Here is a 12,615-nt window from a genome sequence, read left to right as displayed (position 1 = left end):
AATTTTCTCGCCCATATAAAACCGGCCTAAATCTGCATAAAAATTCACCATTTAATGTGGATTTTGATACATATTTTGATGCTGATTCAATTGAAGGGGTGAAGTCTGCTACAGATCTGCATCAAAATCCACACCAAATGATGCAGATTTTTGGAGCAGACTTGCTGCAGATTTTCCAGCTGTGAAAAATTGACAGCAAATGGTTGATTGAATACGGTACTTTTTATTACGGTACATTTTTCAGGCCTATTTATTCTTAGCTGTAAGGAATGACAAACTATCCTGGGCTTTAGTATTAAACCGGTGTTGTATTTGGTCAGTTCAGCACCATTCTCCCAAGCCAGATGTTAAATTAACAAGTGAAGTGGTAGAACTGTTTACTCAATAAATCACTTACACTGTCCCTCACTAGGTGTAATGGAGCGTTCATCTGCCTGCTTCATTACTTGCCACAAAGTCAACATTGCATAAATAGCCTGCAGAGCATGTTGAACCCTCTCCCTGATACAGTAAGCAAGCCAATGATATCAATAGGGCCTACCGTGTTTCCACAAAAATAAGACCTACCTCAATAATAAGCCCTACCCTGATTTTCGGTAGAAGTGGGGGAGGCTTGAAATATAAGCCATCCCCTGAAAATAAGCCCTAGCTACACTACATGAAAAAGAAAAAATACTCACCTAACAGGTGCGTCTTGGTCCCTCACACTGGGCTGCGGCGCTCCTGCAGTCTTCTGTGTAGTCCTCAGCGCTGAGAGAGCATTCTCTTCCTTATAACGGGGTTCGAATACCCTGCCTCCAGCAAGAGATTGCTGTGCTTGAATCATGAGCGCCATGGCTTAGCCAATCAGAGCCAGTGCTTGATGAAGTAATCCCAGCCATTCAGTGATTGACATCATTATTTTCTGCCGCCATCTTCTGACAGCCATAACTTTTCGATTTTTCCGTTGACATAGTCATGCGAGGGCTCATTTTTTGCAGGACATCCTGTAGTTTGTATTGGTCCCATTTTCCAGTACATACAACTTTTTTCTTGGAGGCAGGTTGACCAAAAAAGCGCAATTCTGGCGTTGTTAATTTTTTTTTCAGATGTTCACCGAGCAGGCTAAATAATGTGTTACTTTGATAGATTTAACTTTTATGGACGCAGCTATACCAAATATGTTTTGGGGCTTTATTATTTAGATTATTTTACTATAAATATGGCAAAAAGGTTTTTTTTAACTATTAATTTTTTAATAAATAATAAAACTTTTTAAAATGAATTTTTACTTTTTTTTTTTTTAGTCCCCACAGGGGACAAGAACTTGCGATTGTTTGATCGCTCCTGCAGTATGATTTAATATCTATATCTAGGCTGCTATGTTAATAGCAAAGGAACAATAGTGCGGTCCCGCTTCCTGCATTCCTTTACAGCGACGATACTACTGCATCGGAGTTGCTAGGTTACACTAAGACGCCGTCTCACCATTATCCAATCAGGACGCGTTGGTGTAAAGCTAGCGACCAGCCGTTACTAAGCAGTTACGCCGCTTCCGCCTAGTCACGTGACGTGACGTACACGCGTCAGTGCGCGATGACGTCACGCGATAAACCCGTGCCACCACACTGTGAGTAAGCACTAGTGAGACGTATCACGTGATTACCGCGTAATGACGTCACGTTACGAGCGTACGTCATTGCGTCAGAAGGACCGGGACGCATCAGAAGATCACATGACACTGGGATATGCAATGTATACGGTGTGAGATGATCACACACATCGCTCTATGGTATAGGATGGTTAGATGTGCGGACCAACGGACTACCATCTGGGTTGATCACCAACCGAATCCATATATTTAGGGGCATAATATCGTCATAAAGCTTTTAGGGTCGCTATGGTAATGGATTTGATGACGTACGGGTTGAACAGCTATGATTGGTTATTCCCGAAACACTCCCACTTAGGGGCTGGTTTATCTAACCCCTATTTAAGACCAAGAGGTCTGTTTGTTCATTATGCTGTCAGCCCACCACTAGGACTGACATGCCGCCGTTTTTTTTCATTTATTTTGTTTCTAATTTGAATAGAGCTTACGCCGCTAGCTATTGGGTTCTCATTATAGGGCATCAGGATTTGATGAGGATATACCTAGGTTCTGGCGTAGCCTCAATAGTGACTAGCTAGACCAATATCTACCTCTTTATATATCAACCAGAGGTTTTAGCTAGTTCACCTTTTACAAAACTAAATGGCTAGACTTTGATCAGGAATTATCTTTCTGGTCTCAACTAATCTTAGGAGATTATATTTATTATTATCTCACTCTCCTTTCTTATCCTTTATCCCATATCCGGAATATCAGTCTGATTAAGGATCTTTCAGGGAATATATGTAACCTTTATAAGCCACTATCCAGCTTATTTCTACTGGAATTATCTTTTCTTTTGCAACTGAGGAACCCACCTAGTGGGGGAAACGCGTAGGGATGAAGTATTCGCTCAGGTTTTCTCTTTTGGTTATTTCAATCTATCTGGATGAAACCTGCGCCGTAACTTTTGAAATATCTAAGACATTTGTCATTTTGAGACTAACGAAAAAATTTGGATAAGTTGACCTTCTGTCACAACCCAGTTAGTCCTTATCCTTTTGTTAAAGTGGCATAAACCTGGAGTACACTGAATATACTCTTTCTATCCTCTAAATATATGTATTTGTTTGTTCTTCTTTATTTTAACCAATAGTAATAAAAGTTACATTTTAACATTAATAGTTTTAGGTCCACCAAGTTAGCTTCTTGAAATTATATTGGACTCATACTGCCTTTGTAAACTCTCTTCTCTACCTATCTTGGACACTACCAATTTCCCTGAATGTCTGCATCATTTTCCTGACAGTTTGTGCATATTTATTATTGGAAGGGGACAATAGGTGAGGGCAAAATCTGCTCATATGGTAGTGTGGTGACAGTAGGAATTATTGTTGGTTTTTTTGAACAGGTAGGTTTTCAGGTTGGGGGGGAGTATGGGAGTATGGGGGATACACAGAAGAAATCTTGGAGAAGGTTGCGTGGGGATCAGACAACAGAAGAGCAAAGAAGGAGGTTTTGTTAGTCATATACTATTTGCGGTGAGGTCTGTGGAGATTAGGTCAGAGTTGTTCGGAGGAAGAAGGTTGTGGACAGCTTTGTATATATTTGCTAATAATGAACTTTCTCTGCAATGGGTAGCCAGTGAAGGGCCTGACAAATATGAGGGAAGAGGTGGAATACCAGGCCAGCAGAGTTCGGTCTAGATTGGAGGGGTGCAAGAGAGTTAGATAGAAGGCAGAGAGTTAGGATGCTTCAGTAGTCTAGGTGAGAGATTATGAGGGCATGCGCTGGCATTTTTCTTAACTCAAGGTTGGGTAAAGATCATATCGATGAAATATTTTTAAACTGAAGGTAGCAGGAGATGGTGAGGGCTTGTATATACAAGTTTAACCCCTTGAGTGGCACGCCCGGAAATTTTCCGGGACGAGCTCCACTGCCCATAGCGATATAGCCCGGAAGATTTCTCGGCTATGTATCACTATGGGAGCTGCAGAGCACAATGCCACAAGCTGTGACATTGTGCTCTGCCTGCACAGTCCCACAGAGAACAAAGCAAGGGCTTTGAAAAACCAGCAGAAGATATTGCCGATCTGCCGGCAATCTCCTGCTTCTAAGTCTCCTGCTTTGTTTATAGGTTGCCATAGAGACCATCGGCTTGTCAGAAGCAAGCCGATGGTCTCTGTGGCAGGGAGAGCTAGTGCTTGGCTGTCAGAGGACAGCTAGGTTCTAGCTCTTACAGCAGAGATCAGAGAAAACCTCCGATCTCTGCTGTGTTAACCCTTTACATGCTGCAGTCTATGTGACTGCAGCATGTAAAGGGCTGTCACTGCAGCATGTAAAGGGCTGTCACCATCGGACCCCCGGAATGTGATCAGGGGGTCCTGATGGGTCCCTGTGGAAGTCCCCTAAAGGGACAAAAAAAAAGGACCCAACCCGAGCGCCTGCAGGGACCAGCGCGTACTCACCTGCGCCCGCGGCTCCGGCTGTTTGATGTGTCGGCTTCTCGGCGCATGCGCAGACCGGAGCCGTTGGCGGGTGAGTGACATTTCTGTGCGGGGCATACCGTGATTTGTTTCCCGTGCGAGATTTCACTCGGCCAAATCGCGGGCGTCTGCATAGGATTGCGTTTGTTAACACAATCCTATGCAGACTTTCAGCGGCTGAAGTTCCGCGGGAAATCCCGCCGTGGAATTTCCGCTCGTGTGCAGGCGGCCTTCTAAACTATTTTGATTTCTTCATCAGGCTAATAATAAGACATTTTTGAAGAAGCATGTATATATTGTGGGCGGACAGCTCGGTAGAGTGCGGGTGGGTGGCAGTCAAAGACGGAAACCAGTGGATAAAGTCCAAGAGCAGGCGTGACCTGCGTTTATTTCAGTCCAGAATAATCAACACAAATGCAGCCTTAGCTTCAGGCAAGAAAATAATAGTCCAGCAATAACAATAGGCAGTCCCTGCCTGACCAGGTCACGCTCCGCAGGTGCACCACACAGCAGGGTTTTCAGCTCTAGCAGGTATCACAGGCTGCCAGGGTCTAGCAGCCACCTTATCCTTCCCCCTGTGTCCGTGCACACTGCTATTTATATCTACCTAGCCCGCCTCAGCCTCAGCACCTGTGCTGATTGACCTTGCACACAACCTGGAGTGGAGGAAGTAGAATGGATGGCCCCACTACCAACCTGACATCCATTCCAAAAAACCAGGCCCAGATACTTTTAAAGAAAAGACCTCCAGCAACTACTCACTGGAGATTACATTGAACTTCTGGCTTTTCATGTCTCAAACAGCGGGACATGAACTTCCTCCAGCCCTACTAGGCATAATAGCGGAACCTAGGGGCGATGTAGTGACCATCCACTATCACGCCCCTCAGTACCTCACAATATATACACAAACACATAAAAGAGCACAGACATGGTGGGATTAATTTGCACAATAACAGGACAGGATGTGTACAGGAGTAAATACTTAATTAGTTTACTGATTATGATCTGAGAGTTGTATGGTCTCTAAACAAATGTTAAGCCCCACTTGCCTGACATTCATCCTGTGTAAATGGGGCTTTAGAGATTTCTCAGATAGTACACCCTGCCATAAAACCCTGAGAGTTATTCAGGCCTGTGTTGAGCATATCCAAGGTTAGCTAAGCCAGGGTCTTAGTGCACAGTGATGAGGGGAAAAATGTGAAACAGCTGTCTGTGTATGGATTCTGGCTTGGTTTTCAATTCCCAATCATGGCTCTACAGCTACAACTAGTATCTTTGAGCTGAAGATATTTTTTAATTGCCTTCTTTATCTTTTTATTCCTCAGACTATACACAGCAGGATTTAACAATGGAGTCAAAATGGTATAGTTGATCGTTACCAGTTGATCAAATTCGGGTGCATATACTCTCTGTGGTCTTACATACATGAAGGTTACACTTCCAAAAAATATCAGCACAACAGTGATATGAGCTGCACATGTTGAGAATGCCTTTCTACGTCCCTCTGCGCTCTTCATCATTATTATTGTAAACACAATTTTTACGTAGGTCAAAGCAATAAATGCCGTAGTTAAAAAAATGATGCAAGAGTTGATGACAAAGTCAGTAATTACATTGAGAAACGTGTCTGCACAAGCGAGGTGTAGAAGAGGAGACAAGTCACAGAAAAGATGGTGTATTTCATTAGATCCACAAAATGGTAGAAACGTTATTAAAATCAATTTAGTCACAGGACTCATAAAGCCACATAAGCAACAGACAAATATAAGACGCTTGCAGCACTTAGAAGTCATGATAGTAGAGTATCTCAGAGGGTTACAAATGGCGATGTAGCGGTCATAGGCCATTACAGTCAAAAGATAATTTTTGGTTATTCCCAGAGAATGCAAGAAATACATCTGAAGTAGGCAGCCACTGAAGGCAATATAGACGCTGCCAATCCAAAAAATGACTAGCATTTGTGGAATTGTGACCGCAGTGTAACATATGTCTAGAAAGGACAACGTTCCTGCAAACATATACATGGGTGTATGCAGATGTGGCTCAACCCAGACAATAAGAGCTATGGTTACATTCCCAGTAATGATTAGAAAATAAAGCAGAAGCAAAATGATAAAGATATGATAGCGGAAGGACCCCAAGCTGGAAAATCCCAAAATAAGAAAGCCAGAAATGCTCTCATTTATGGTAGCAGCGGGATGTGTTATTGTGAGGCTTTTGCTTTACAGGGGAGAAACTGATCAATTTTCATATAAAATCTGAAACGTTAAAGAACTGACAATCAATTGCTTATGGCCATAAGGTAAAATAAATATCAATCTGTGTGTATATACTGCTAGTGTTCAGAGTTTTCCTCTGTACAAAAGCATTTCATACCGTAAATACATAGTGAAAATTGCTGCTGCCATTCTTCCAGAGGTGTTTTGCAGATCCATTGATCTTTGAGATAAGAGACAGTTTGTGTGCCATCTTTAGATTACTAATGCTGTATGCTTACATCTGAGCTCTAACACATTTATCCAAGAGTAGAGAAGGGTGGAGTGACTCCTATAAACCTTTCCAATCCACTGTCTGACGTCTTAAGACATTATGATTTAAGGCTGTATAGCTCCGATGTTGGAAGACGTCCGTCGGAGTTCTCTTACTGTATGTTGCCAGCCTCTCTGCTGTCGGAGCCTATCCAACGTGTCACCACATGCAGTACTGGCTTTAGCCAACATGTAGCACCATTGTATAATGGCAGATAAAGAGTAAGGCCCCCAGGAAAACCAGAATACAAATTGGATTGGAAAGGATGAAGGATGTGATCCTTGTATTCAGAACAGTTTTTGTAGAATAGTTAGTTGGGTGTCGCCAGTCCAATTACTATCACCATAGAAATGCTTAATTGTAAAGTAAAGTTGTAAAGTGCATAAAAGCAAGGAAATTAACCCAATTTCTTCTTTATTAATTAAACGAAAGCAAGCACAAATAATGTGTTTTGGGGACGCAACCCTTTCTTCAGAAAGCACCGGTAAGTGTACTAATAAAACGAATGGGAAGTAAAAGGTAGGAAGAACAATAATATAAAAAATGAGGAGCCAAAAATAAAATCAATAATTAAGTAATAATAATTAAGTAATAACAAACTAAATAGATTTTAGCCCTTGAATATATCTACTAGATACAATAAATATACAAAATACTATCGGTAAAAGAAATAAGATGTATATAAATTAAAAAAAAAAAAAAAATATATATATATATATATATATATATATATATATATTTTAAAAAATTTTATTATAGTAATTAAATAAAATATCATAGTGATAAAAACAAAAAATAACGGGTCTGCTGTTGGATCTGTAAACTTCAAGACCCGCTACTTTAATAATAAAGCACACAGGCATGAGAATGCTATTCACATTAGTGCTGCTGTTGTCAGCACTCAGATATTCTACATCTCCAACTAACCTTCCAGTTTTCAAAGAAAAGAGCTAATGATTAAAAAAGGAGGGGCAGAGCATATCACCCCATTAATTAGATGCAATATATTTGTTATGGCACTCTGCCCCCCAGGCGCCCGGTGGGGTGCCCTGAACTTCCCGCACCCCACTGTCCTGCCTACTTGCCTCGGCCCTGGCTAACCCCAGGCGGACAACTGGGCGGCGGTCCCTGCTCTGGCTAGGGACCTGGCGACTACCTAGATGGAACTTAACTAACGGGGGACAGAGTGCCGACAGAAGAGGCAGGTGGAACAGACCAACAGAACTTACAAGGCTGAGTAAGGCTGGAGATGGAGCTCACAGGCAAACAGGAAGGACACTGACTAGCAACTAGAGCAGACTGAGACAGACCTGACTAGAGGCTAACAGAACCAATAACTGGCAGTGAGCTCAGGTCACTGCCAGTCTTTTAACTTAAAGCCTCCGCCCGGGGGCGGAGAGTGGGAGGAGCCGACTCTCCCCTGTTGCATATGGAAGGTGGAGGAGAGCGGGCGGCACCCTACGGGCGGACACGCCCACGCCGCTGCACGCTGGCTGCTCCACGCCGCCGGGAGAGCCCCGACAGCAGAGTTCTGGGACGCCGGAGCCGACATCGGAGCGTCGCGCGCCGGCCGTGGGACCCAGCGCCGCCCTGCATGGTAACATTACCCCCCCTCTGACGGGGGACCTCCGGGCCCCCGGAAACTAGACCAGGCTTATCCGAAAAACGACGGTGGAATCGCCGTACCAACACGGGAGCGTGAACATCACGTGCGGCCACCCAGGAATGATCTTCTGGTCGAAAACCCTTCCAGGCCACCAAATATTGTAGGGTTCCTCGACACCAACGAGAATCCAGTATCTCCTGGACCTCGTATTCAACTTCATCCCGGACCAGGGTGGGTGGAGGGGGACCGGAGGTGGGCATCCCCGAAGGGACAAAAGGTTTCAATAGCGACTTATGGAATACCCTGTGAACCCTCCATGTGTCTGGCAACCCCAGCTCGTAGGCGAGTGGGTTAACCACACGTGTGATGGCAAACGGCCCCACCCTATAAGGTTCAGACACAGACAGACTCTTCGCACTACGCAACTGCATACGAGCCCCCGCTGCCTCCAAGTTTCTCTGTACCTCTTTCCATACTCCCCGAAGCGTATCTGTGGCGTCATCAGCTGCCGGACAGACCGACGGAGTAGGGATTGCTGTAAGGAAGTGAGGATGCTGACCATATACACAAAAAAATGCAGACACCCCAGTGGAAGAACAAAGGCGGTTGTTTAGTGCAAACTCTGCCAACGGCAGGAACTCTGCCCACTGATGAGCCTTTTCGCTAGCAAATAACCGTAAATATTGCACTAAATCTTGGTTCTTCCGCTCAGTCTGACCATTAGTCTGCGGGTGGAACGCTGAAGAGAAGGAAAGCGACGTTCCCAGGTTTCTGCAGAAGGCACGCCAAAACTGCGACACAAACTGAACCCCGCGATCAGATACAATATTGTGGGGGACCCCATGTAGGCGAATTATTTCTTTTACAAAAATCGTGGTGAATTCTTTTGCCGAGGGTAGCTTTTTTAACGCCACAAAATGTGCCATCTTAGAGAACCGGTCGACCACCACTAAGATAGTGGTGCACTTCTGGGATTCTGGTAGGTCAGTGATGAAATCTACTGATAAGTGCGACCATGGACTGGAAGGAACCGGTAGCGGTCTCAGAGGACCCTCCGGAGGACGCCGCCGACTCTTATTGCGAGCACAGACTGAGCAACCCCTCACAAAGTTGCGGATCTCCTGAGACATGCCTGGCCACCAGAAGTGTCTGGAACAAAGATCCAGGGTCCCCTGAAACCCTGGATGCCCGGCGAGAACCGACGAGTGAGACTCATCTATGACTCTAGGGCGTAGGGTCTCTGGCACAAACCATCTGCCCTCCGGTACCCCCAAAGGAGCGTCCTGCTGAGCATCCCGTAGTTGAGGGACAAAGTTAGACTCTACAGCTGCCACCACCACGCTGGGGGCTAAGATATTCTCGGGAGTCATGGTCTCACTATCCGGTACCCCGAAACTCCGTGACAGGGCGTCCGCCTTCACGTTCTTCTCTCCTGGGATATATGTCACGACGAAATTAAACCTGGCGAAGAACAACGCCCACCTGGCTTGACGAGCTGTGAGTCTTTTAGCATTGGCGAGATATACCAGATTCTTGTGATCAGTGTACACGGTAATTGGGTGTCTTGCCCCCTCGAGATGGTGTCGCCACTCTTCCAGAGCCCATTTGATAGCCAATAATTCGCGGTTACCCACGTCGTAGTTGCGTTCTGCTGAATTAAACTTCCGCGAAAAGATCGCACATGGGCTATAACCAGATCTCCCACTGACTTCCTGCGACAATACTGCTCCTGTCCCCACCTCAGACGCATCTACCTCAATGAAAAAGGGTAGTCATGCGTCCGGCTGTATTAGCAGCGGGGCAGTCGTAAATGCCCTCTTTAGATGACTAAAGGCCTCAAGGGCTGCAGGTGACCATTTTACCAAGTCGGCCCCCTTCTTGGTCAGGTCAGGCAGGGGTTGAGCAATAACTGAGTAATTCCTAATGAATTTGCGGTAAAAATTTGCAAAACCTAAGAACCTCTGGAGGGCCTTGAGGTTGTCTGGTCTGACCCATTGGGAGATTGCTGCTACCTTATCAGACTCTATCTGAATCTCCGTGGGTGAGATTAAATAACCAAGGAAAGATACTTGTTTAGAACCAAATGTGCATTTCTCTAACTTGACAAAAAGTTGATACTCGCGCAAACGGGTCAGGACCAACCTCAGGTGCCGCACATGTGAGTCCCAGTCAGGCGAGTACACCAGAATGTCATCAAGGTAGATGACCAGAAATACCCCCAGGAAGTCGTGAAAGACAGCGTTCATAAAACCCTGAAACACAGCAGGGGCGTTACAGAGACCGAAAGGCATGACCAGACATTCAAAATGTCCTAACGGGGTGTTGAACGCCGTCTTCCATTCATCTCTCTCTCTAATGCAAATTAAATTGTAAGCCCCCCGCAGGTCCAGTTTGGAGAACCAGTGGACCCCTACCACCTGATTCAACAAGTCAGGAATCAGGGGCAAGGAGCACTGGTTCTTCACTGTGATTTTATTCAAGGCCCGATAATCCACACAAGGCCTTAGTGTCCCGTCCTTCTTTTCTACAAAGAGGAGACCTGCCCCGGCAGGAGACCTGGACGGCCGGATATGTCGGTTGGCCAGAGCCTCCAAGATATAAGACTTGAGGGCCTCATGCTCACGGCCTGACAAATTGAAAATGGCTCCCTTAGGGATGGGACTGTCGGGAATCAGATCAATACCACAGTCCCACTCCCTATGAGGCGGCAGAGCCTTAGACAGTTTTCTGGAGAATACATCCTGAAAGTCCGACAAATACTCCGGAATGAGCACAGTATCTGCGGAGCACACAGCTATGGTAGACAGGTGATTATGACAGGATGCACCCCAATGAGTCAATTCCCGGGTGGACCAATCAAATTGGGGGTTGTGCAGTGCCAACCAGGGCAGACCAAGCACCACATCAACCGACATTTTTTCCATAACCAGGAAAGACAGTTCTTCCGAGTGGAGAACCCCCACCGTGAACTGTAATCCTGGGGTCCTCCATCGTACCAGGCCTGTAGAGAGAGGGGTAGCATCAATACTGATAAAATGAATTGGCGACTCCAGCGACACAAATTCTGCCATCAGGGGTTTCATGAAACTCATGCTTATCAGGTTAGTGGCTGCTCCGGAATCAATAAATGCCTTCCCGGGTCGAGAAAAATTCCGGAATCTAACCTGACAAGGTACCAACAGTTTAGGACGTACCTGAAGTCCTAGGCGATCCTCCCTACAATCGCCTAGGACTCGGAGCTCTTCCGCCGGTTCAGACTGTGAGCGCTGAAGCCTCAGGGGGCAGGTGATCACCCGATGTCCAGCTTTCCCGCAGTAGAAGCAGAGATGCAACAACCGAATCCAGCGTCGCTCTTTGGGGTCCAGCGGGTCCGCCTCCATCGGCTCGGGAACAGAGACAGGTACGGAAGAAGAGGGAACAGGACAAATGACCTCCCTGACCCTACGGGCCTGTCTATCCTGCTTCCTAGACCTGAGCCTCCTATCTGCCTTCACCGCTAGCTCCATGGCCTCCCTTAAGGACCCGGGAACGGGATGGGAAATCAACAGGTCTTTTACCGCATCCGAGAGGCCCTGCAGAAAAACGTCCTTCAGAGCGCTATCGTTGTATGCAGTATCACCTGCATAGCGTCTGAAGTTGGAGCAATAATCCTCCACACAAAGCGACCCCTGGTGCAACGCCAATAACCGGGAAACCGCCAACCCCGCTCGGTCCGGTTCGTCGAAGATACCCCCGAGTTCCTGAAAAAATGCGTCCACGGCCTGCAGACAAGGGGAACCCTCGGGAATGGCAAGGCCCAGGTCTGGGCGGAGCCCCGCAGCAGGGACATTATCAGCCCGACCCGGAGGAACGGGGACGCATCCGAAAAAACAGGCGACACGCCTGTTGGAAAACAAAAAACTGGTTCCTCTCCCCAGAGAACACCTCGGGAAGGGGGCACTTGGGTTCGGGACTGGTTGAGGCGTCCGGCCCCTGCGACAACCCCCGCTGCTCCTGGGCCGCCATGCGAGTGGACAAATCCTGGACCACGACTTGCAGCTGGGTCGAGAGGGAGCGGATCGCCTTCATGATAAAAACGTTTTAAAGGGCCAGTTATTATGTTACGGCACTCTGCCCCCCGGGCGCCCGGTGGGGTGCCCTGAACTTCCCACACCCCACTGTCCCTGCCTACTTGCCTCGGCCCTGGATAACCCCAGGCGGACAACTGGGCGGCGGTCCCTGCTCTGGCTAGGGACCCGGCGACTACCTAGATGGAACTTAACTAACGGGGAACAGAGTGCCGACAGAAGAGGCAGGTGGAACAGACCAACAGAACTTACAAGGCTGAGTAAGGCTGGAGATGGAGCTCACAGGCAAACAGGAAGGACACTGACTAGCAACTAGAGCAGACTGAGACAGACTTGACTAGAGGCTAACAGAAC

The 12,615-nt window shown here is 46.6% G+C and overlaps 1 protein-coding gene across 1 annotated transcript; it reads right to left on the bottom strand.

Moving 5' to 3' along the window:
• Window positions 1-5,294: 5,294 nt before the first annotated feature.
• Window positions 5,295-9,564, bottom strand: LOC136610074 (olfactory receptor 6N1-like). The gene is made up of 2 exons (XM_066589342.1): window positions 9,446-9,564; window positions 5,295-6,279 (listed from the first exon to the last, which is right to left on the bottom strand). The coding sequence occupies exons 1-2, from the start codon at window positions 9,562-9,564 to the stop codon at window positions 5,295-5,297; spliced, it is 1,104 nt and encodes a 367-aa protein (XP_066445439.1).
• Window positions 9,565-12,615: the final 3,051 nt, after the last annotated feature.

This window comes from Eleutherodactylus coqui, chromosome 2 (genome assembly GCF_035609145.1).
Source record: "Eleutherodactylus coqui strain aEleCoq1 chromosome 2, aEleCoq1.hap1, whole genome shotgun sequence".
NCBI classification, from domain to species: domain Eukaryota; kingdom Metazoa; phylum Chordata; class Amphibia; order Anura; family Eleutherodactylidae; genus Eleutherodactylus; species Eleutherodactylus coqui.
The sequence above is the reverse complement of the archived record's forward strand: the minus strand, read 5'-3'. Positions and strand labels throughout refer to the sequence as shown.

Bases quoted from the DNA above. Each gene is read 5' to 3' on its own strand.
- LOC136610074 (XM_066589342.1), bottom strand. From the start codon at position 9,564: ATGACTCCCGAGAATATCTTAGCCCCCAGCGTGGTGGTGGCAGCTGTA. The intron at 6,280-9,445 runs GTTTGTGCCAGA...TCCCCTGTAAAG, and splicing joins GGGGTACCGGAGGGCAGATG to CAAAAGCCTCACAATAACAC.